At 45.0% G+C, this 25,749-nt stretch overlaps 1 protein-coding gene and 1 pseudogene across 1 annotated transcript in view; both read right to left on the bottom strand.

The window, feature by feature from the left end:
- Positions 1–11,021: 11,021 nt before the first annotated feature.
- On the bottom strand, positions 11,022–13,518 carry LOC118117782 (annotated as a pseudogene).
- Positions 13,519–15,340: 1,822 nt separating this feature from the next.
- Positions 15,341–25,749, bottom strand: part of LOC118100681 (voltage-dependent T-type calcium channel subunit alpha-1I) — a 122,439-nt gene continuing 112,030 nt past the window's right edge. Inside the window, exons 34-37 of the mRNA XM_047337885.1 lie at positions 23,252–23,386; positions 22,083–22,257; positions 20,764–20,978; positions 15,341–18,729 (exon numbers count right to left, since the gene is read on the bottom strand). Of these exons, the coding sequence (XP_047193841.1) occupies positions 18,052–18,729; positions 20,764–20,978; positions 22,083–22,257; positions 23,252–23,386 (1,203 nt within the window). The 3' untranslated portion in view covers positions 15,341–18,051. The remainder of the gene's footprint in view (positions 18,730–20,763; positions 20,979–22,082; positions 22,258–23,251; positions 23,387–25,749) is intronic.

Genomic DNA, 25,749 nt, shown 5'->3' with positions numbered 1-25,749 from the left:
CTCTTTTCATCTGATCTACATATTGGATGGAATTAGATGTTGTTTGCATCTTTGCCTTTTTGCATAAAGAGTTCCACAGAACACTGACTGTCAAGAGGAGGAGCTGCTGTTACATTTCCCTGAAGCTGCACCAGAACTGGTTCAGTTTGGTGTTAGTGGTGAACACTGGCACAGACAGTCCACAGAGCAGCATCAGGATGGAAGGGATCTTCATCGGTGTCTTGTGTCTCTCAGGTCAGCGAATTTTACTGTTTGTATGATGTCTAACAGAAAATCTGAATATAGAGATTAATTTGAGTTCTCATACATAACACAAATAACTGGTTTCATCCTCAGGGTGCCTCACCTTCTGCACATGCCTCCTCCATCAGTACCACTTTGTGTCTGATGCAATGACTTGGACTGAAGCTCAGAGCTACTGCAGAGAGATGTACACAGACCTGGCCACTGTTGAAAACACTGAAGAAATGAAGAAACTTAACAACACAGTTTCCGCTGCTGGTCACAGCTCTGAGGTTTGGATTGGCCTGTACAGTCATAGTGACTGGAAGTGGTCAGACGGGTTCAACCAGAGTGGAGCTGAATATAGGAACTGGAAACATCCTGACCCAAACTATTCAGCAGATAATGAGTTCTGTGTGGGCATGCAGGTAGTTGGAAAATGGTTTGATCATTTCTGCCATGAACAGCATCCATTTGTCTGCTACAATGGTAATGTTGTGCTTTATATTGATCTTTACTATACAACATAATGTATAAGATATGATTTTGAAAACCATTGTGTGATCTCAACAATCCCTCTTTTGTTCTCAAACTCAACTGCAGGAACATTAGAGGATTCTAACTTTGTGCTGGTGAACAACAACAAACAACAACAAAGAATTGGTCTGAGGCTCAGAGGCACTGCAGAGAACACTTCACAGATCTGGCCACTGTGAGGAACGACGATGACAGCAAAAACATAAAGACATTGATAATACCTGAGGGATGGGCATGGATCGGTTTGTACAGAGATCCTCAGCTTTACTGGTCCGACGGGAGTAACTACTCATTCAGCTCCTGGTATCAGGATGTAAACCCACTTTGCTCGAGGAAAGTCGTATGTGGTGTTGCAGAGAAGGGAGGAAACTGGAGGTTATTTCCCTGTGAAGAAAGAAAACCATTTGTCTGCTACAGCATGCGTGGATGGTGCTTCCTTGAGTGAAAGAGAGAGAACACATCCTGACATTAGAAAAACTGTTGTTGTCTCAATAGTGATTCTTATAACATGAATGCATTAATGAATATTTGGATGATGTTTGTTGTGTCTATTGTTTCTTTACAGTGAGAGAAACTAGAAATGTCTTGTGATGTACTTGTATGTTATCACTTCATTAATCTGCTCTGTGATGGTTCTTCAAGACAAACGGACACTTTGGAACATTTTGACTCTGTCTGGTTTCAGACTCCTTCACTAATTCTCCTCGTGAATGAGATTTCAGCTCTTAGCTCTCAGCTGTTTTTTTTTGTCAGATTTAAAAGCAGAATTACAAAAAAAACTTTAAAATTCACTGGTTTTGGTTTTATGGAAACCCCTGTCTTATAGAAAATAGATTGGTAAGATTAGGTAGATAGACAATGTGTAAATTAATAAATGCATCAATAAATATATGTATATGCAACATAAATAAATGACTTATATGTTCTTCTGTTTTCTTTTTGGCTTAAAATACCTTGCGCAGCACACATTAGTAGCTTCATTAAATATATGTATTGAAATAGTGACCAGCAGAGGTCGCTACGTGTTACCAAATTCCTCATATCTCCAAACATGACCAGCTAATTATAACTTTTAATGGACCTTTTCCTTCTTGGTAAACCGTGACATTAGGTCGTGGTGGACAAATCAATCGGCCACGGCAGTATTGATCATCATATTTGCAAGGGGCAGGCTTTTTAGGCTATTTATTTAATCATTAATATTTAAATGATAATGTTGGATTGCTTTGGTAATGGATACAATAAAAAATCAATGTAACAATAATATTTCACTGCTCATTAGAAAGCAGCTGAGGTACAGAAACATAAAATAAATGGAACACTTGGTTATATTGTAGTGTTGGTTCTCTGAGTGAAGAGACTACCTCGCCAATCTATGACATATTCTATGTGTATGGGGAATGACCCCCCTGCTCTCAAGGTGCGTAGACATTTCTTTTATATACACCAGCTTGTATACGCCCTGCAGTTCACCTATAAAACACCTGTCTCCGAGAGGCCTTAGAGTGGGAGAGATAGTCTCTTCCCTCAGAGAACCAAGGCTACAACGTAACCGAGCATCCTCTGTTGTATCGAGATTATCTCTAAAATATTTTCCATACGTAAGGGGCAACTCTTTTAGACACCTTGCAAAGAGACGATACATCCCACAAGCCGGTATTTGACAAATGCACAATTTACAAATGCACACTATTTTCATACCAACCAGGTCAAAGCCCCACAGTACACGAAGGCCAAGCCAGAGAGGCAGGAGGGCTGCAGAGGTTAGTCTTCAAGATGCAACACTGAGCAAGGGAAACAAATCGTGGTGCAGAGGTCAAAGTAAACAGGATGGCCACTCAGGCCAGCTTGTGAATACTACTATGACACTCAGTAGAGTGCAAACCTCCGCCAAGGCCTATCTGTCCCCATAAATTTAACTAAACTGCACACATTCATAAATATCAGTCCCCAAAACATGTCTGATATTTTTTCATTAAGATCCATGAATTATTTCCCTCAGAAATGAACTGAAATGTTGCAAAACGCTGTATCTCGCATTCTATTTCTAATTCAATTCAAATTCTATTCAATTCAATTCAATATATTTTTATTTGTATTGCGCCAAATCACAACATGTCCTCACTATGTAAAGAGCCTCCAGATAATGCATGTTGTGGTATGGAGCTATACAAATATAATTAAATTGAATTGAACATATATTATCTCTCGGCACTTTACATAGGAAGACTGAGACCTTATAACATTGTAGCTAAACCCAACAGCTCCCACTATGAGCAGCACTGACGACTGTGGAGAGAAAAAACTCCCTCATTAACTGGAAGAAACCTCTGGAACCAGACTGAGTGTGGGCAACATCTGCCTCGACCGGTTGGGTGAGAGGAGAAAAATGGTGGAAGGTTGGAGAGGTGGGTGGAAAGGAGGAGAGAGAGAGGGGCGGAGGAGACGGAGGGGAGAGGCAGACCAGGAACAGTTGGGTACGCATCATATTTAAGCTCTGTCAGACTAGTTGTTAAAATGACAATGATAAGAGTGATATGCATGCAATGATGTTATTAATCATAATCACACTTGTTGTTCAGTGTCAGATCTGGATTCTGCAGCTCTAGAGTCCGAGATACAAAACTATGGGAGAGAAAAAACACAATAATTATGAACTATGTCCTGTTACTTCATTTCCATTTCTTCTCTTTTCATCCTTATTCTCATCTGATGGATTTGCATATTGGACCGAATTGGTGAAATTTCAGTAGAGGTGATCACAACATTTATAAATAAACATTTCAAACATCCCTGGCTCACAGGTTTCCTTGGAATAAAGTTTCCTCTGAAGAAGCCGAGTTGTTGAGTTTTCTGAATGCCTCTTTTTAACGCTGTGAGCAAAATTGCCTGGAATGCAACTCATGCACGAGTGTCGGACCGCTAGGGTGGCTGAGTGACACACACACACACACACACACACACACACGCACACGCACACGCACACACACACACACACACACACACACGAAAAAGTATGATCTCAAAGACACACAATAACATGTACACGACCTTGGAGCAGGCGCTGAGGTGACCTGAGTCAATACGCTGATATCACACAGAAGTAGATGTTGGGAGGCAGTAGAGTCATGGTTCACTGATCTGATTGGTTCAGGCTCAGAGGCCGTCCACTCTCATCCAATAACACCATGTTCACTGGTCTGAGCAGAAATTACCACTGATTGAGCGCGGAGCTCTCTCGCTCTCTCTCCGTCTCCCCCCCTCTTTTTTCTTGCTTCACCATGTTAATGCCTCCCTCAGTATTCACCAGCTCGGTTTCAGCCCCTCAGAAAAATCGATGCTCATTCGGTCGGGCTCTGCGCTATCGGATCATATTTAGGTTAATAGATTCAAATGGTTGTTCAGCTTTGCAAAGTGAAACTGAACACAGACGGAAAACGCAGCAGAGGAGGAAATTAAATGATTATTCTCAGACTGCGTCACACATAAATTTGACACGAATATCAATGAGTGAGTCGTCTTGTATTCGTGGAGCAATTTAAAAAAAAAAGGAAGTTGAAAACAAGGCGAAATACTGGTGCAGAAGAAAGTGAAGGTTCCTTGAGACTTTCGAGAATCTTCAATCAGGACGTGGGTTCGGTGCAAAGTAAAGGAAAAGGTATCAAAACAAGAAAATAGATGGGTTTCTGGAGCGAGACGAGAAGAACATGCAAAAACAAAGGAATTGCATATGTGCAATAATAAGACAGAGGTGGAGCCAAGCAAGAAGGGGAAGGTAAACAACAGGGGGTGTTAAAAAAAAGGCCGAAAGTAAAACAAAAATCAGAAGCGAGAGATAAAATAATAAAACAGGAAGTGACTAAATTGAAGGAAACAGAACAATGATTTAGTATTTGAGACAGAGGCTGAAAAGAGGAGCTGCAGCAATGCAGTTTGAGGAAAGTGATGTTTTCTGAACATTGGAGCATGTAAAGCTTTTCAAGTAATAGCACTAATTAAGATTTAAAGGGGACATAGCATGCAAATTCCACTTTGTTAGTGCTTCTACACGTTAATGTGGGTATCTGGCATGTCTACCAACCCAAAAACTCTGGGGAAAAAACACTTGCGCGTTTTGTTATAGTTCCTCTAAGTCAGAAACGTCATGCTTGAGCGACTCGATTGAGCTTCCTGGGTTTTGTGTCGTAACAAGGTACTGGAAGTCTCCCTACATGGTCTTGGCCCCCCCGTCCCCCCACACTCGTCACGCCGGGTTTACACCGGAGGCAGCGAGGCGCCGTTCCCAAGCACGCAGCCGGGCTGTTCACACGGGACGAGCATTTCTCCGCTGGTCAGCCCGCGATTCACTCACATGTGGCATTTGTCTGGATCGTTGGGACTGGGAGGCTGCAGCAGCTGCTCGGGAGCGACCGCTCGCTCTCCCGTGCGTGAGCTGGAATTTGTCCAGCGCCACACAGCCAGCAGTGTGGAGGACTTCCGCAGTGTTCAGCGCTACTGTAACCCCGAACCCCGACATTCAACGGGTACAACAACAAGCGGAGAAAGCAGAATCGCGGGCTGACCTTATATATACAGTCTATGGGGCTGACCAGCGGAGAAATGCACGCCCCGGTGAACAGCCAGGCGGCTGCGCGCTGGAGAACGGCGCTGCGCTGCCTCGCAGCGGTCTTCCACACTGCCAGCTGTGTGGAAGACTTCCGCAGTGTTCAGCTCTACTGTACGCCGGGTTACAGTAGTTCCGCCGGGTTACAGTAGTTCCGCCGGGTTACAGTAGTTCCGCCGGGTTACAGTAGTTCCGCCGGGTTACAGTAGTTCCCAGTGTTACAGTAGTTCCGCCGGGTACACTGGACGCGGAAGCGCCGCAGCGAGGCAGCGCAGCGCCGTTTCCCAGCACGCAGCCGCCTGGCTGTTCACACGGGACGAGCATTTCTCCGCTGGTCAGCCCCATAGACTGTATATATAAGGTCAGCCCGCGATTCTGCTTTCTCCGCTTGTTGTTGTACCCGTTGAATGTCGGGGTTCGGGGGTAAATGATGGTCTTCATAGCCCCCCACCTCTCTTTCTCTCTCTGTCTGTCTGCTTGTGTGCTTGTAGTGGATGGGCAGAGGGGGACATTTAATTATGTGATTGGGGAAATTAAAACTCCAGGACAACAGAAGGGGAATACAAAGTATGGGATGCATATTTGATAATTTATATCATATAAAATATGTAATTTATATCGTTTAAAATCATGAGGGGGGAGGGGGGAGCTGGCTCATTAGCATTTAAAGGAACAGGCACTCAAAACAGGTCACTCTGTGGAGGGCTGTTTTATACAGGGTAAAAAGGGTGCTGTTTTAAATGATCCTCTTGGTATTTTGACCAAAGTATGTTACAGACATTTCATTAAGACCCCAAGGAACCATATCAACTTGTGGTAAAATGGGCATGCTATGTCCCCTTTAAATTAAAACCTGAATATGAGCTGAATATGTCTCGCAAATTAAAATAATCAAGTGTTCACATAGCTTCATCTCTCTGGCGGAAACATCCACAAGCAATTACCTAAAGCTCGCTACACGTCCCACCCCCGCCCTCCTCTCTTGACTGCAGTGCTGGGTGAAGGACTTCCGGTCGGTGCCTCTGTTGTGGGTCCAAAGCTCTGGGTTATTTCCCTGCGTCTCTCGTCCCTCTGCAGAGCCTCCCTCTCTTCACTCCTCTCCACCGCCGACAGCAGATGTTTGCTGTTAATTAACAAGCTGACGTGGCAGATGTGCAGGTCGAGAGCTTGATGGTTCTCACGTCTGCCAGCCCATTGGGAACAAGACCAACACAAAAGAGGTAGAGGGCTGTAGTGCTGTGTGTGCTGGGCCTGGGGGTTCATGGATGGTAAATGCATCCGTGGGCTAAGGAGAGGCTGTAGAGGTCAGGTCTAAACACTGCGGCCAATTAGCAGCTCAACAGGAGAGGAACCCATTTGTTGCCCTCTCTGAATTCAATCTGTGATGTGTCAGCCAATTTGCACCAAAACAACATAAGGGAGTGGATCAGTGAGGCAGGTGAAACAAGAGAGAGGCTGATGAGCCGAAACTCACTTTTCAAAAGAGTAAAAAGAGGGGGAGTCCAGGTCGGACTGAAAAGCAATGACAACCTTTCACATGTCCCCCGCTAAAATGTGGCTGTCTACATCATACATGCATCAAAACTGCTGATCAGATGTGAATGCATTGATACAGGACGTCAGGTTGATGATGTCGTCATTTAAAATTAACTGCAGCAGCGCAACATTTGCCATTTTAGCAAGCTTGCAGTTACACCCCTTGCCAGCAGGTGGTGCCCCCTCAGTGTCCTCTGAAGTTAGCTTTGAAGTTAGCTTTGAAGTTAGGCTTTAAAAGCAATGCTAGGTAGGTAAGTTGGTTACCCAGTGATGCTATAACGCTGATGTGTTGTTTGTTGTTGACAGGCCCGTTGTTCTTTGCACACTGAGCTCCAGGGAAGGGATTTAACAAACTGCACGGAGCATTACAGCTGCTTTCTTGTTTTTCCCTTCTTTGATTCGTGTCGTTTCTTTTATTTAACCACAGCAAATTCTCTCCTGAATACTGAGGCTTTAATTCATTCATTCTACCCTGGTCATGTGTGAGCGTCTTGGTTTCGTAATGTTCACTGCAGGTTGCTGTGTCACAGTAAAAGATCTCAAGCTTCTTCCTGTCCCTGCAAGTCCAAGGACACACACACACACACACACACACACATTACCGCACAAAGACGCAATGTTGTCTGTGAAAGGTAAAGATGTCAAGATGTTATCTCGGAGTCATTATCTCGCAAATAGGACGAGATGCTAAACAGAAGATCAACCTACAACCCTCTTTGTCATGTAGCTCCACTGGGCTCAACTCCCAGGACTGATGCTTTTGTCCGTCCCATTACGATGCATCTAGCTCACTGCGACATATTGACCAACCAGCCGCCTCCTCCTCCCTCCTCCTCCTCCTCCTCCTCCTCCTCCTCATCGTCCTCCTTTTCCCCCTCGAGCCATTTAGCCTGGGAATTACAGTTTAGCTGGAATTACAAATGATGTGATAGGATTTACACAGCGATGCCCTCAACTCTCAATCACAATGATGTGCACACAGGCAGACACACAGACGCGCACACACAGACGCACGCACGCACGCACGCACGCACGCACGCACACAGCCACACACACACACACACGCACACACACACACACACACACACACACACACACACACACACACACACACACACACACACACACACACACACACACACACACACACACTCCACCTCAGTGCTCCAACTCGAGGGCCTTCAGAGTCACTGCAGTAATAACATGCTTCATTTTCAATCTGCCTCCACCCACTTCTGCCTGCTCGATGGTGCTGAAAGGAGCCAAACACACACACCCACGTACGTGCTTTCATGTACAGTCACACTTCAGCTTAATGAAACACGTGTTGAGCTTTTGATTGCAAACTCTCCCCAACAAATGGATTCAATTGAGTGGAAGTGAGCTTACAAGCGAGGCAGCCGTAGCCAAGGGAAGACGGACGACGCGCCTCCACCTCCTCGTACTGGAGGATACCACGAATACAGGTGATACAGCTTGAAGTTCCCATGTTAAAGATCCATTCATACATACACAAACTAACACACTCACACACACACACACACACACATCGACAACGCAACATCCATTCATGTCGAACTGCTCCACTAAATAAACAGTCACAGGAGCAGAGCTGTCGGTTTGTGTGACGGCTTCTGTTTGTGTGAAAGACTGATTGTGCGCGTACAATATGTCCATATGTGCATGAGTCAGTGCATCTGCCTCTGCCAGCAGAGATTCAGCGCCCATCACTCCTCCATTGTCTCCCAGTGCTCGTTGGCTGCAGACGGAAGGAGCAGACGTTCCAGAGCGTGCACGTGCTTGGCACCTGCACACAACTCATTCTTAAACACCTTCTCCCATTGTTTCCCTCCTGCTCCGAGCTGAATGTGTAGCGCTTCTGCTTGAGCTCTAAGTAAAAGCCCGAGCCGGAGATGGGGGAGGCAGCGGTGGTAATTGCGTGTCGTGCCATGCAGCCTCCTGGTTCTTCTGCCCTCCGTGGCCTCTTGATTGTGCAGCGCGCCGCGGACAGAGAGGAAACACGCGTGTAGCCGTTCCGCTGGTTAATTGGCTATCTGTGAACCTCCAGCTCGCCCTCCGTGGCCTAATTACCTTTTTTAATGGGAATGTGAATTAAATTGAAAGAGCTCTTATCTTGCTGTTGCACTGTAAATTCTATCAAGTGGTCACACCTGGTTTGTCAAGGATGTGTGTGTGTGTGTGTGTGTGTGTGTGTGTGTGTGTGTGTGTGTTTCGTGGAATTCCACCATGACTATAACTTCTTCTTTCTCAGAATGAATTAGCAGCGTGTTTCTCTCCTGACTCTTTTGTGACTCCTCACTTTGTCTCTTTGAAACACAGACAGATTTTGAAGCTGTGTGCAAATTGACATTTATGTGTGAATGAGTGTGTGTGTGTGTGTGTGTGTGTGTGTGTGTGTGTGTGTGTGTCAGAGAACATGTTACTGAAGCTGTGTGGCATTTAACTTTTAATGGTAGCAGCAGATTGAACATTTCCATGTTAAAGATCGTAATTAGGAGGTGGTGAGGTTCACAGCATGACGGCTTTTCCAGCACACGCACATGCACATGCACACGCACATGCACACGCACACAAACACACAGGTTTACTCTGCTATCCTTATTAGAATATTGCATTGAACTTCCGTTCAATATTCCATTCTCAGACGTAACAAAAGCGAATGCGCACACACACAAATACAGGTAAATATAAACACACATACACACACCCACAGTTGGGTGAGGCCCAGATGTGCATCAACAGTGAAAACAAGAGGAGCATCACAGCTGGACAACACCTGCCGCAGCTGCTGCTCAGTCTCTCTCTGATTGGACGGTCTGTTCAGACTTGGGATGATGGAAGGACTTTGTTTTCAGTCAGTCACATTGTATTTATATATCACAAATCACTGTTTGTCTCATGCGCTGTTTCACTTTTAGAAGATGTGGATGAAATGAACGCAGAGTACTGACAGAAGGCTGCGTCCACACGTATTTAATGTTGCGCATAAATGAGCCTTAGGTTGTGGGGGTCAAAACATTGTAGTTACCCATTGAATTTTCCTAAATAAAAGTAGTTTCTGGTAATTAATGGAGAAACGTGTTGACTGGTAAGTAAAGGCGACAGAGAACGTTCACAACACACAGAGAATCGAGGGAGGGGCCCACAGCTCGTTTTTTTTGCCCCTGGGCTTCCTGTTTTAATCCGGCCGTGCTTACAAATGTAAATGTGTTCCTGCTCAGACTGAGGACAGCTACTGTGTGAATGTGACTGTGTCTATGTATTCATTGGGTTCATAATAATCTCCATGCATGTGCTTGTTGGTGCCGCATGTCGCCTGAAGGATTTAGAAGAAAAGTTCCAGTGCTTTGTTCTCCAGCACCAGGAAATGAGCAGAAAATAGAGATCGAATTAATTTCTACGAGGGTTTTATGTGATAGCAAGGCTGTGTCAAATATATTTCACTAATGACGTTTCTTTCGCAGTTGGCAGCTCCCCCTCTGTAAAGGCCCGAGCCTCGGTGAGATCAGAGAGGAGAGGAAGAGATGAAAGGGAGGAAGTGGCATCAGAGTGTAATTGAGGATGGACGGAAGGACGAGGAGTCAAACAGAGACGAAGGGAAGGAAGATCACATTTTCTCATTGACTGTATGAGCGTGTGTGTTTGGTACAGTATGTTAAATACACTGTAGAGGCTGTTCTGTGCTTCTCACAAACAGAATTAGACAAATATTCACATATTTTGTTTGGATGTTGCCTATTTTGCGTTTTTCTGAATTTATTTGCCAATATTCTTATGTGGTAAAAATATGGTTAATCAGACACTTTGCTCCTGTGGGGGAAAACTTTGAAGCTTTAAAGATTCAGAACAGATTTGACTCAATACGGACCAACACTCAGAAGCACTTCTGTTAACAGACCTGTTCAGACATTCAAATCAAAGCAGGCACCATTTCACACAGGAAAAAATAAAGGACTTGCTGTCGGAGATCAAACTGAAATGGTCTGTATTTCTAGAGCTTTTTCCATTCATATCAAAATCGATTTACAGTACAAGTCACATTCACACATTCACACACACACAGGGGACACTAATTTAAGGCTTTAACTACAAATAGTAATAATTAAACACATAAATAAAATAGATCGGTCCTGTCATAATCCTAGAGATATGTTTCAGACTCATTAGCCTGATGACTCTAGACCAGTGGTCTCCACAGTCTTCACTCTGGACTCAGCTGTGTGTCGGTTGTCTGTTGTTCACACGCGCTGTGCGTCCGCTACTGTCGGTGGAGCTGCTGGTTCATCTCCTGCATTTCCTTCCATACAAGGTGGATTATGTATTATGTATGTAGGACTCTACGGTATGAAGACGTGCATCTTCCGGTCTGACGATAACAATCAAAGCCCCGTTAGAACAAATATGTACAGAAAGTAAAATGCTGGAGTGCTTTTACTTTACTTACTTTACTTCTAAGTGTGTTTTTTATATCGGGGGGTAGATCTCGGCTTATGTTTGGAATGAAAACGTGAAGGTTGGTGACCACTGCTCTAGAACATCTCCAACCACTGGGTGTTCTGGAAACAGAACTTCTCTGACAGGAACTTCCTCCTCCACTCCACATCGTAATCAGCAATAACATTGAGGGTGTTTTCACACAGTGTTCCGATCTCAATATTCTTGTCAAGCATCATATCTATCAGGTAGGCTGGAACATGCGTGTCTTTGATGATGACGTCTCGTGTGTCCTGGTGAAAAACCATCTGACAGAAGATGTTGACAATGTGAAACACAAACTTGTTGTCCTCCTGTTTAACGTTCAGCAGCTCGATAAGGGCAGGGATGACGCCAGATTTGACCAACATGGCGGCACAGGCATCATTCATGGAAACCGTTCCAATCATAATCACCACGTCTAGGACAAAGTCATCCTGTGCTGAGCCTGGTTGGAGTCTGTCCTGGAGGTAAGGGAGCAGGTTGTACTCTTTCAGCATTAACTCCCAGTCCAGGTCTGGGAGGGTGAGGTTGGACAGTGTCCCCAGGCAGTCACATACCCACTCCTCCTCTTCATCTGCATGGATCTGTGCTGCCAGGTCACCCACATAGTCGATGAACAGTGGTTTGGTTGGTCCATCATGTTTTGAGATGTTTCTGATCATCTTCATCAGCTGACAGTCTTTCGTCTTCAGAGCCCTCTTCATCAGCATCTTCAGCCGATCTCCTTCACACATGAGTTGTGCGTTCCTCTCGTTCACAGCCAGGTTGATGCAGATGGAGATCAGGTCGGGTTCAACTTTCTCCTCGTCACACTCAAACAGCATCTGCAGGAGCTGAGGTGTGCAGCCAGCGTCGACAAAGCGGCCCTTGAAGCAGTCGTCCATGCTGATGTGACACAGGATAAGCATCAGTATCTGACGGTTCTTCTCATCACCCAACAAGCCAATCAGTTTAGGTAGCAGTCTGACCTGCACCATCTTGGCTCGGAGCACAGAGTCACAGCAGAGATTTAACAGCAGGTGCAGAGTCAGGTGTAACAGATCCTCGTGGTCACAGGGAACCAGACGATCCAGTCGCTCTACAATGTCCACCTTGGCCATGTCGTTGTTGTTCTCCAAGAAGATGGACAGTTTTTTCAGGAATGAAACCACCAGCACCAGCATCTCCTGATCATCTCGATCAAGAACTTTTACCAGCAGACCAACAATACCGTTTTTCCTCATTTTCAGCTCTGTGCTTGTGTCCTCAGCGAGGTTAAACAGGAGGTAAAGAGACACTTTGAGCAGTTGCTCCTGTTTAGCCCGAAACTCTTGGTATTTCCTCAGAGCTTTGCCTTTGTCTCTTCTGAGGGAACCGTTCTCCGGTTCTGACTCGCAAGCTTTATTTTCCTGGTGCAGCTCCTTCCACCACATGTCATGTCTCTTCAGTTCATGTTCCACCACACTCATACACAACGCACCGATTCCATTATCTCTCACCACTTCATGAAAGTGGGAGAAACTAGAGAAGCAGAAGAAGATGTAGATGATAATGGTGGCCAGCTCCACACTCTGTTTCCAGTCCTCTCCCAGTACTCTGGCCAGAGCACCCAGAGCTGCTTCGTTGTGCAGCAGTTCAGGCAGGTTTTCAGGTTTGCGGGCGAGCTGCAGAATGAGAGCAGAGCCTCTGATCTTCTTTTGGATGTCTTCATAGAGCAAGTCCACATATTCATCCAGTTTGGTTATACTGGCTTCCTCATTTAACTCAATTCCTTCAAAGAAAGACAACTCTCGAGGTTTCACACTTCTTCCCACCTTCTTCTCCACTTTGCCAGTCACAGAGGACGATTTCCTGTTCTGCAGGTAGTAGAGGAGCTGCTCAACCTGGGGCAAATAGGATTGAGAGATGAGCTCACAACCCTTCACCACTTTCTGGGCCAAGGCTCCCACATCTGTACTGGGAGACAGATTCGGCACACAGAGGATTTTTTGTCCCTCCATGTGGTCGCCCAGGATATCACCTCCGCTCTCTGCCAGTATGGACGCATCCACCTCATATTCGACAACGATGGCGTTCTCCGTGGGATGAACCTCTAAACTGCCCACGGTCACATTGCATTTGAGGTAGTGTTTGTAATCCTGCATTTTCTTCAACTTTCACGTTTCTTAAGCGAGGCTAATGTCCAGTGGGTGAGACAATTTAACTTTTACTTTACTGTGTTGTACTGACAAAGACAAACTTCTATTGTGTTGCTCCTTTTTTCTGGGCTTTGCTGATCTCCACTTAGTTTGCTAAGTGTTGCAGTTGTAAATGAATCGTCTCTGTCTGTTTGTTATGTCTTTTGATACAGAGTCAAGAGCCTTTGATCATATGATACCTTTGAAATCTAATTCAAGATGATCTGGTCTGCTCTTCAAACCGAGGTGGGTGAAATGTGTTTCCATCTTGACCTGCCAATAAACTGAACATTGCACTGCACTGCACATTGTTAAAGGCTATGGGTTAGCTATGGGCCCTGCTTTAGTTTGAATACTCTGGTGTTGTGTAACAACTTACAGCTTCTATAGATCGAAAAATCATCATCTAAAGTCGGAGTTTTGTAATGCATTAACTTTGAGAACCAATAAGATCAAAGACAAGATCTACAGCTTATTTAAATGAGCCAATCATTTGTCATCCAATGGTATTAATGATGATGTTGTCATTATGAAACAACATCAAACCCTTTAGATCTAATGAAAGGGCCGAGAGGGAGTGTTCTGCGTGGAGCAGAATAAAAGTAGCCAGACGCATGTCAGTAAAGGGATAGTTCACCGAAAAATTATAATTCTCCCATTATCTACCCTACTATGCCGATGGAAGGTGGGTGAAGTGTTCGAGGCCACAAAACACTTCTGGAGTTTCAGGGGTTAACAGCGTTGCAGCCAAATCCGATAAAATTCAAGCAAATGGGGATCGATAAATGTAAACAAAACACAGGAAAAAACATAACATACTGCTCCTGTTGTGTCATCCAAGGGTCCATAAGCCCCGACAATCAAATTTGACTCGAAATGGCGTCATTTACACCGTGTTTTTAGCCTAAATGCCAACTCTTCTACTCTTCTGGAGAATCAACCCTGCAAACTTGTAAACGTTCTATAATATTCATTGCAACAGGCTCAGCACCAAACACCACAAGTAGTTCAGTAATTTTATAACCAACATTTCAAGCGTCCAGCTGACAGCTACATGAGTCAATGTGAGAACACAGCCCCGCTGAATTCACAATGAGTGACTGGAGGAAGAGTTTCACCGACAGCAGCACTGCCACACGCAGTGGGCCTGAAAGTCGGGAGGCTCGAAGCAATGTTTGTAGAGGAATGTCCACTGAATGGAAAAGAAAATGTTCATTTACCTTCTGCATCCTTTCTTGTCTTTGTGCAGGATGACAACCAACTTCTGTCGAGATCAGCTCCATCGCTTCCTGAAACAATACGAACTAGACACATACCTAAACACTTTCAGGGTTTGGTACAAACAACCACCTGAAAGAACTGGGTTTTGCTGAGACGACAGTGCTAACCACTGCACCACTGTGCCACCCGATGGTCGTATGAGAGACATTAAGTTATATTTCATGTATAACATTTAAAAAGGGAATTTTCTTGAATCAGTGCATGAAAAATAAATGAAGTTAACAACTCAGGCTGAAGGATTCATTCAGCTTAATTTAATTTACCCAGATACTTGGTATTTTACTTGTATTCGTGCCATTTGGGACACTGTTTGCAAAAATAACCTATTTTGAATAAAGGAGTTGAACCCAACACTGACCTTTGACACAACCCTGAATATGTAAGAGAAAAAGAAAGCAACCTTCAGTGGGAAAGAACGACTTCAGGAGTCAGCGGCTGTTGAAAATCTATTTCACTTTTATATGACACTAGGATGACATTAAGAAAACAGGAAAAAGAAAAACCCACATGCATTTTGGAGAAAGAAAAACTCAGGCTGAGGGAGATGAAGGGGAAACAAGAGAAGAACACACACACACACACACTCCAACACTCTGGAATACATGAATACATCATCATCCTTTCACTGACCTTTGAATCTCTCTGACATTTTATTCTAATACAGGAATTCATAAATATAATCTTCTCTCACCATATTGCCTATCTATACGAGTCTCATACATCTAACTGTACATCTACTGTAGCATATTGCATATCTCCAATAGAGGGGGGGGGGCGTCCATAGTTTATCTAATACTCTGGCTTCCCTGCGGAAGAGAGATATTACAATTGAATGAGAATAAGGAGGGAGAGAGATAAACACTGAGGTTTTTCTGTCTCGTCTCAAACAGCGACAGAATCGACCTGCACTGTTTTGACTTTGATCTTAATGTGACGTGTGTGTGTGGCTGTTTGTGCCTTTGACAACATGTATGTACTGTGTGTGTGTGTGTGTGTGTGTGTGTGTGTGTGTGTGTGTGTGTTTGTCCACCTGAGGACTACCTGCTCTGGATTGTGACACAAATATATATTTTACGCTGGGTCATTACGTGTCGTCAAAATGTCTGACGTGTGCTCAGAGACATTGCTTGTCGTAGTATTTGGGTTATTTTCTCGTATCGTGCTACACTCGAGCAGACCTGAGTCAAATATTCATTTGGGTTTGAAGCAGCAAACAAAAACCTGTAAATCCCATCTTGTGATGTCCTGGTTGCTTAACATGTAACACAACAGCTGTTAATACAACGGCCTGGTGGTCAACAATTACCTTCATTCAATCTACAAAAGAGATGTAGTTGTTGTTACTGTTGATTAAGTTATTGCCTGAATAGCAATTGCCCCTTTAGTTCAACCGTTTATCTCCTGGATGTTGTGTTCATCGACTGTGAATAAAGATGGACGACATGTCTGCACCCCAAAAGTGAAGCCAAAGCATGTTGATCGCCCCCTAGTGGCTGGCTCGAATTAGGTCATAAACCCCGCCTCCTGCGTGGTAGTAGATGGGACACAGACTTTTTTGTAACTAAAGAAAACAAAATAAACATAAAATACAACTTCTCAAAGAGGGTGTCTGTTATTTGAAGTTCTTCTTATCACACTGATGTTTGTTCACAGGTTCAGGTTTCACGTGAGTTTTATTTGAATCAGTCACTCGATGGTATAAAAACAGGATTCGTGGTCATGACTGGCAGCTGAAACTGACGAACACTGCGGAGACTCTGGCTCTTGGCGCCTCTGGATCGTGGGAGGAAGTGGAGACGTGTCGTCCATCTTTATTTGCAGTCTACGGTTGTGTGCTGTAGCTCTCTGGGTTTAACTCAAAGGCCCCGTGATGTTTTGTTTTGGCAAGAAGTTGGAAAACGTTGAGGAATTAAGTCTTTAAAGTGTCCTGAAGCGGAGCTAAATAGTTCTGTTGACTTTAATACGAGAACATTTCAACAGCATCATTGGGCCTCTCAGAACAGGAAATCCAAATTCAACAGCTGCCCGATGCAGAGATACTGTTTGAAGCTTGAAAATTTCGGGACTCCTAATGTTGTCAAACGTTTAAATGTGTTTATAATAAATGTGTTTATTCCTCTGCTTTACAAAGTGTATTTTTGCCCTGTAGGAAACAGAACTTTCTGTTTAAATAGAGTTCTCTTGATGTGTTGGGTATGAAAAGCTAATTTCTAATTCTTTCGTGTTTAAAATGCTTGAATACAGAAAAGCAGAATTATATTCTTTATATTATCATCAGAAATAATGAATGTACCTTTTTTTTAAAGACACTGTTTTGTTCGTAGCAAAAGACAGAATTTGGCCCAGGTCTGCACTCAACACATTTTAGCCCTTTCATGGGGTCGAAGAAAGCACAAAGCGTCCACTCGGAAAGTGGCCAACGCTTCCACTGACAACCCACATGTATTTTCAGCAGCAGTCACGTAACCGTCCCTTCTATTCAAACTGGCCCTTTGTCAATACTCAGACTGTCCAGGGCTCCTTGTTTGTCTCCGTCTCCCGGAGACAGACGCGTCTACATTCACACAACTTCAACACGCTGAAGTCGAAAAAAGAACACATGAAATACGAGACCTTTCCATTTTTCTGCGAGCCACTGGACAAAAGGTAGGTTGATGCTACTGTTAGTGATGGATGGGACCAAAACAAACCAACACAAAACACCTGTACAAAGTTCAGCTCTTCCTCAAAAGAAGCATCAGGGCATCGTTTCAACATTGACAACACTGTTGACGGCACGCTGGGTCGAACAAGCCCTGTTCCTCGGAGGAAACGTAGATTTCGAGCAGTTTCATGAGAATGACATCACCTTTTAGTAGCGTTCATCAATCACTGTGAGTTTTCAGTCCTGTCTCTCTAATGGCTTTCTGAATAATCCGCCCTTCAGCATGGCTCAAATGTGAAGCCCAGGACTGCCAGGCCGAATCCTGGTTATGCTAACAGGCTAAGCCCCTTGTCATTATTGTTAAGTCCCTTCAAACAGAAAGCACTGATCCTGACGAGAAGAAGAGAAATGATTGATCTCAAGCCGCCAGGTCCGAGGAGGAAGGAGAGAGAGAACAGACGATTCAAAGACGAGAGAATTTCACAGGACACGTGTTGAGAGTCTCTCCCTGTTCTGCTCCAGAGGTCCAGAGATGGAAATAGATAAAGTTCCACCACAGTGAGGCAACTAGTGTTTCATCTGTTCTTCCTGAAGGTTGTGTCTGAGGGTCGGCGGCTGCTTTCCACGCTGAAGCCTGTGATGTCACTGTTCTCACCGTCACCTCTCGCCCTTCCTTCTGTCCAGGGGTTGGACAAGTAACCGTGGGCATCTATGCCGTAGACGTGGCGTCCATCTTTACTCCGTGCGGATAGATTGGTTTGGTCCAGCGAGCCTGTGCTGTTACATTTCTTCACCAGCTGGGGAGCCAGAGAGCCCGTGGTGAGCAGCGACGTCAGTGAGAGGCTGTTCAGTGTCTCCGACAAGTGTTCGCTGTTATAGGTCTGACGGCAGCCGTCTCCGCCTGTCCCCGTGCCCACGTCCTCATCCGACGGGTCTATGGAGTCCTGCCGGGGACAGCCGGGGCTGGTGCTGCCACCGCCGCAGCTGCTCTGGCTCCTCTGGCTCCTCTGGTGCCCCCTGGTGGCTTTGAGGGTCAAAGTAGTGCTGCGTCTCTTTAGCACAGGGTTGCCCTGGTCTCCTGTGTCTGGTACCTGTGGATGTAAGTGGTGGCTCGGAGGAGGGCAGGGGAGAGGCACACGGAGATCCAGGTCCCGAGGCGGGGAGACGCTGAAGCTGAGACCCTCCTCGAGGGTGGTCTGCAGGCTGCCCTCCGAACTGCCCGTGGCCAGGGACGAGTCGCTGTGGGACGGGTGCTGCACAGAGGAGGCGAAAGAAAGGGACAGAGGCAGTCAGAAAGAAAAGGGAAAAGTTAAAGATAAGTGTAGCACCAACAGGGAAGATGAACTCAATTTAGACTTGATTCCATCTGTGTTGCACAGTTTGAATTAAATCCTGTAAAACCTGTTTCAGTATAATAATTTAAAGTTTAAACCCCAATATAGGAGAAAAGATTTACCTCCTCTAGGGATGAAGCGGACACTGGCTTCACGGAGGTAAATTGTATCTTTTAAATCTATAATTCTCGTGATAACATGGTGATTTGCTGCCGGTGCTTTGGCCAACTGCTAAAATCTACTGTCTAACAAATTGACATCAGGTCGACATCTGCATTTAACGTAACAAACTTCTCTCCTCCGCTCCACAAGTTGTGTTACTTTATGTCATTTGTTTACATGTACATGTTTGATTTACTTACTTTGGTTTCACCTAAACCGGGTTTTCATGGTTAAAGCAGAAAGCTTCTTTAGTAAAATAAAAACCTCTCTTCTTCAATGTTAACATTGCACATTTTATATGGTTTTTATATTATTATGATCTTTTATTGAAAATACATTTGAACAATACTGCGATAATACCTATAATAATTTTAATATAACAGAAAATATGAACAAAATACTTGTGTGACTGAACCGAGGTCGAGCTCAGCACTCGTTTGCTGTCAGACATTAACGAAGGATCCTCCTCTTTGCTTGAAGAGTTTCTTTTACTTAATTTGTAATTATTTTCTGAAAATGTGAAGCCTTTGAAGACTCAAAATGAACAACGCTGTTTCAGTCCTGTTTCCTTTCTCAGGGCCGGTGCTCACTCAGCTCCGTCCCTGCAGCCTCTCAGTGCAGCCAGTGTTGTTCAAGTTTTCGGAGAAGCACCTCAACCGCTCAGAGTGTCACAGAGCAAAGAGTTCAAACTGGAATTTAAAAAAGATAGTTTCAAAACACAAACCGTTTAGTGTCGGACGTTTTTTGATGCAACAGAATTTTAAACTGTGTTTTAGAGTTTTGTGTCATTAAGAATTAGTTTCACTCAAAACGTTACACAGGCAGGAGGGTGTTAATCATCATTGCGAAGGCTGGCACTGTTACGCGCCATGTTCTCGGTACACGAGACCACAGGGGAGAGGGAGAGATTATGAAAGGGGAGAAATGGAGGGGTTGGCAGAAACAGAACCGAAAGACAGAAGAAAGAGAGGCGAGGCTAAAAGAGAGAAAGAAACTCCAGAGAAGGACATGAAGAGATAAAGGAAAGAGAAGAGAAGGGACACGAAGAGCGTGAAGAGCGCGAGCCAAGAACAACAATGTGCACAGAGTCGGTATCAGGCTCAGGGCTGGCTGGGCTAATTAGCCGAGTGCCGCAGAGCATTACTGTAGCAGCTGAGGATCACAGAGGCTCTCAGGCACGAGCCAAACAAACCAAACAGGTAGAGGAGACAGAGAGAGGAATCGGTCGCCATGGTTACGAGGACGAAAATAAGGGCCTTTTCATTCTTGTTTGTTTTCAGTGTCGATCAGTTCCTGGCTTTAATTAGAGATAAATATGTGGAGTTGAACGAGTTCTGATCAGTCATCGCACAATCTTCTAATCATGTCACTCCGCAGTCGAGTGTGGATTTCTAATCGGGTAAAGTCCCGTCACCTTTTCTCCAAAAGCAACGTGAATCTTATTTACTGTTGAGAAACTGTCATAAAACACCTTTGAATCACTCTCTTGTGTTGTTATTTGGTGCCTTTGTTTTGGGCGTAGCTACAGGTGGAGGCAGGTTAGAGAACCGAGCTTCCATATCACAAGCTCGCTCCACATTATACCTCATTTGGCAAATCCCATCTGACTGCCTGATGTGTGTTTGATGCATGACAACTTTGGTTCAGTGAACGATCTCTCAGGAATCGTCTGTTTACACTGTTCCGTCTTGTTTCTGATGTGTTGCACCGAGATACCGATGTCAGTTTTCCATTTGTCTCTCCATCCAACCGTCCAACACACACATGCATCCACTCATCTGTTCCTAATACCTGAGAGCTCAGGGGCCTGCTGTTGGCTCCGGGTGAGCGGAGGGACGCCCAGGAGGCTGGAGAGGCCGACATGGACGCCCCCCTGTCTCCGGGGCCGACGCTGTTCCCCGGACTGCCCGGATGAGCCGCGGCAGCCGGGTGGAAGAAGTCTGCTGGTAAGTGGAAGACGGGCGACGACCCACCACCACCTCCGCTGCAACTTTCTCCATCACCGTCTGAAATGAGAGGGTTAAAGGTTAGTTCCAACTTAAATGTTTTATGTTCAGTGGATTGTGTTGTGTTCCATTATTGTGTCAAGGTTTCTAGAACTGTTTCTAGACAGTTTCACGTCCAACCTTGCACCTAACTTAGTTTTCCTTGGGGAGTAATGCTCAGAATGAGTAAATACTGTGTTTTGTGTGGTGTACCCCAGGGTTCAATCCAGGGACCCTTTCTTTTCTGCTGCCATTAGGTTCTGTCATCTTCAAACATGGAATCAGTCATTATCAGATGACATTAAAATATATATCCCTGCTCCCACTGATGATCTCAGCCTTGTTGATATTCTTGTGGAATATCTGTAATAAAATTAATAAATTAAAATGTTTATGAGGAAAAAAAGTCAGAATCACCTCTTTTTCAGATCTTTGCACAGATTCATTCAACACTACATCTGTACCCGAGAATCAAGGGAGAGTCTGTGGTATTTAACATTTTACTTCTTTACTTTGCTGCGGCTAAGTGACTTTAGTGACATCCAGTCCACATCGCTCACACATTGTTGTGTTGTTGTTGAACGTCTCCCTGAATCAACTTTGCTCTGCATTGCTCCATCTGTCGCAATGATGGCAACCATGTCATTGTGAGGAGGGGGAAGAGTCATCATCATTCCATAACATGTCATTCATCAACATCTCTGCGTCGCTGCTGGCCTCGTCTATCACTGCTTTAATTGCAGTGGAAGTCAATCATGTGTGTGGAATATCACACACGTCCCTGTGTAGCTACGTGAAAACGTTCAGAAAAAGCCTCCTGTTATTTAAACCATATTATCAATGTCATGTCAAAGTCACGGCTTAATGAAATTGCGGTGGTTAAATACCAGCGAGGGTCACCCAGCACCATAATAACCATAATAAAGAAAGGTCCCCCTGACAGGGATTATTTTAATGTGATTTAATAATATGGAGGATTCAGTGGAACCATTTTACTGGTGTTGAATGAGAAGTTATTATACTTTTTATATTAGCTCAGGACAAAAGAAGAGGACTGGTGATTTGTCAGGAAACCTAGAAGGTTTAAGGTGTGATGCTGTAAGACCATTATATTTACTCTGTTACCTGTGAAGTGTGCCTGGCTTTGCTGCTCCAGCGAAGGAGGACTTATCTGAGGTTGGACACCCACCTCCAACAACTCCTGCGTCCCCTCCTCGCTTCCTGAGCTGGACGGACGAAGCCCTGTGTAGCCCACCTGGGGGGGGCACTCCTCTGAACTGTGGGAGTCACTGCTGCCCATCTGCCAGCCAGGAGGAGAAAACAGAAGAGGCACATTGAAGATAGGTGAGCGGGTGAAAGAGAAGGAGAGACAAAGAGACGGAGAAAGAGAAAAGCTTGATATCCAGGTGCACTGATGTTCAGATATAAACCTGAAGCCTTTCATTTCCCCTCTCATCATAATAGAAATCTGAGTACAATTTGTTTCCAATTTCAAAAAGCTTCCTTTTCATGTCCCCTCCTTTATCCATCGACACAAGTCTGATTAAAATTGGATGTGGTAAAAAGAACGTAACGGCGGCTTCAAAGCGTCGAATTGCTCGGCTGTTGTTGACGGTTGTAAACTGGATCAAATGAAGAGGCCGTCAATAACGGCGGTGATGAAACGGGCCAGGTGGAACCGCTGTGAGCGGAGAGCGGAGAGCAAAGAGCTCATGGGAAGATGGAGATATGAAAGACGTGCTCTCACACACACACACACACACACAGGCTTGTACTATCCCTGAGGGGACACCCGTTGACATAATGCATTATACTGGAGCCAGCCACCAGGGGGCAATTGAGATGCTTTGACTTCACTTGTGGGAGACGAAGTGTTGTTTAAACTTTATGTCCAGGTCCTCACAAACCTGTCTCTGCCATGGGGACCTCCATCCCCATTCAGAGTCCCCACTGGAACAAGAAATATGATCACTGTCTCAAACACACACACACACACACACACACACACACACACACACACACACACACACACACACACACACACACACACACACACACACACACACACACACACACACACACACACACACACACACTGTCTCTGGGGCTTTGAGGAGTCACAGCTCATGTCATCACACCTCTTCCATCTTGTTAATCATCATTAATTACTATTTACATGCTATACCGCCTGATTGAAACACCTGCCTCCCTCTGTGCTCCTGACATGAGGCTGTGTGTGTGTGTGTGTGTGTGTGTGTGTGTGTGTGTGTGTGTGTGTGTGTGTGTGTGTGTACCTGTCTGTCTCGGACCAGCAGCTGATAGACGCTGTGTTCGTCGAGGCTGAGGTCATCAGGCAGCGCCGGAGACGATGACTTGTCTGACATCTGCTCCGACATGAGAGACGCCTGCTCCACCTCAGCCAGTCGGACCTGACGCACAGACACACAGCAAAACCAGTCACATCCACTGGGTGTAAGGTAATTCACACCTTGAATCAGACGAGAGGCAGAAAGTGTAGGTGGATGTTACAACTGGGTGAGAAGAGCAACAGCAATAGACCAGTTAGTTAAAGACTGGCACTTTGGTCTGGGACCAGGCTCAAGCCTCGTTTGTGAAACCGGCCTAAACACCTACAGATAGAGAAACAACATTATCTCAAAGTTTCTGAGGTGGATTCATCGTGGTTTGATTAGATTGGAGATAATAATGAGGGCAGAGGAGTTAAGGAGATAAGAAATGAAGATGACGTCATTTTCAGCACATCTGTATTCATGTTCTCACCTCAGCAACTTTGATTTACTCAGAGACAGAAGAGTAAATGTGTTCCTGTGTGTAGTTCTCATTATATGTATGTAGATAGTCATTTAATGACAGAGATACAAGTTTCCCTGGTAGGTCACACTACTTCACATGCATTCTTACACACACACACACACACACACAAGGAAATATGCAATCTGCACATACATCAGGTTGACATCACGGGATCACCTCTGCTCTGAGCTGAAATTGGTTTTAGTTCTAATATGTTCACACGTCTTCGTGAGTTACGAGGGACAAAACAGGTTCCGTGTGTAAATGGTTTGGCTGCGACGTGTGACTCGACCTTTTCAGAGAGAGAGAGAGAGAGAGAGAGAGAGAGAGAGAGAGAGAGAGAGAGAGAGAGAGAGAGAGAGAGAGAGAGAGAGAGAGAGAGAGAGAGAGAGAGAGAGAGAGAGAGAGAGAGACCTTTCATGATGGTTCACGGCAGAGAGAATTAGCAGCTACAGAAATTAATATGATCAGATTTAACCTCTTCAGTGGGCTAAAGCTACTTTTACCTTTATAGTAAATAACAGATTTGATTTTGAATAAAGTGCTTTAGGGCAATAATGGCAACATGTAAAAATACAACTTCAAGTGCAAACTGTATATTATTAAACTTCTAACTCGTCCTCAGCCTCTCGCCCTCAGTGCCGTCACGATGGAAACATCTGCACACAGATTGTACAGAGTCGTCCACGCAGCTGGGAAAAAAACATTAGAACACAGAGTCTTGATTACGATGCGATGGGAACATCCAGTGCTGAGCTGCAAATCTGTAACGAGGAAGTGAGACTCGTCCGCCGCTCGCCCACAAAGACGTTTGCTGCAAACCTAACTTAGAAAATCATGAAACCTTAATAATTGGAGGATTATTTACAGCCCTTTCCGTCTGGGGACAGAGACGCAAATATTTAAATAAATATCATTTTTTCGAGTGAACTGAGCCATAAACAAACAACCAGGGGGAAATGGAAGAATGTGGATCCTCTGAGATGTTTGATCTTGTATCGACCGGGGATTCAGACGTAGCGCCGGGTGTGCACATTTGTACATTTACAGGATTGACACACGGCCTCTCCTTCTCTAAACTGTTTGTGAAACACCTGGTTGCTGTGAGGTTCGGGTGAGCATTTTCCTCCCTGTTCATACACGCGCACACACACACACACACACACACACACACACACACACACACACACAACACACACACACACACACACACACACACACAATAAAACAAATATATCTCAGGATGAAGAAGAGGAGCCGAACACGTAGAAGACGCAACAAGATTCCAGATCTTTTGGTGCTGAGGGCCGACGCCGGTGTGGATGAGCTGTAAACAACAACACTGATCTTTCCACAGCAGAATTTATACGTCATGTCCGGCCTCCTGCTGCTCTACAGGCTCCGCCCCTCGCCTGGATGTTCCCCACATGTTCCTGTTGCTGTGAACGAGTCGGACCCGGTGTAACAGGCCAAATTAACCCCCGCCCAGATTAAACCTGGGTATACTTTGGCCCAGGCCAGAGTATACCCCGGGGATAAACTGTCCGAGGCCAAACTATACCCGGGGGTGTAAAATAGCCTAGACCCCTTTAACCCCAGGTATAGTCCGGACTGGGGGAATACTATGGCCTGTTACACCGGAACAATCTGCTGCTGCTTCTTTATAAGTGAAAAACAAACAGGAAAATATTGTCCCCAACTCAGCTAATTGGTCTTATTTCAGTATAATTCAATATTGGCACTATTAAAACTACCTAACCCAGATACTTTGACTCCCAGGTTGTGATGGACAGCTTCCTCCACACTACAGCTCTCACTGCTGCTAACTTCCACTGCGACGCTGAGGACGTTGTCCCCTAAAGGAGCCAGAGTTGACAGATCAGTCCCTCGTGCTGCAGCAAGTGTACGATCCCTCACTGGCTCACCACTCCCGAAAGGCTTTCGTGCGACCGGACACTCGATGTGCTCGATGGAGCGT

This window comes from Hippoglossus stenolepis, chromosome 2 (genome assembly GCF_022539355.2).
Source record: "Hippoglossus stenolepis isolate QCI-W04-F060 chromosome 2, HSTE1.2, whole genome shotgun sequence".
In the NCBI taxonomy this organism is placed as follows: Eukaryota; Metazoa; Chordata; class Actinopteri; order Pleuronectiformes; family Pleuronectidae; genus Hippoglossus; species Hippoglossus stenolepis.
Note: the sequence above shows the minus strand (reverse complement) of the source record. Positions and strands in the feature narration are given on the sequence as shown.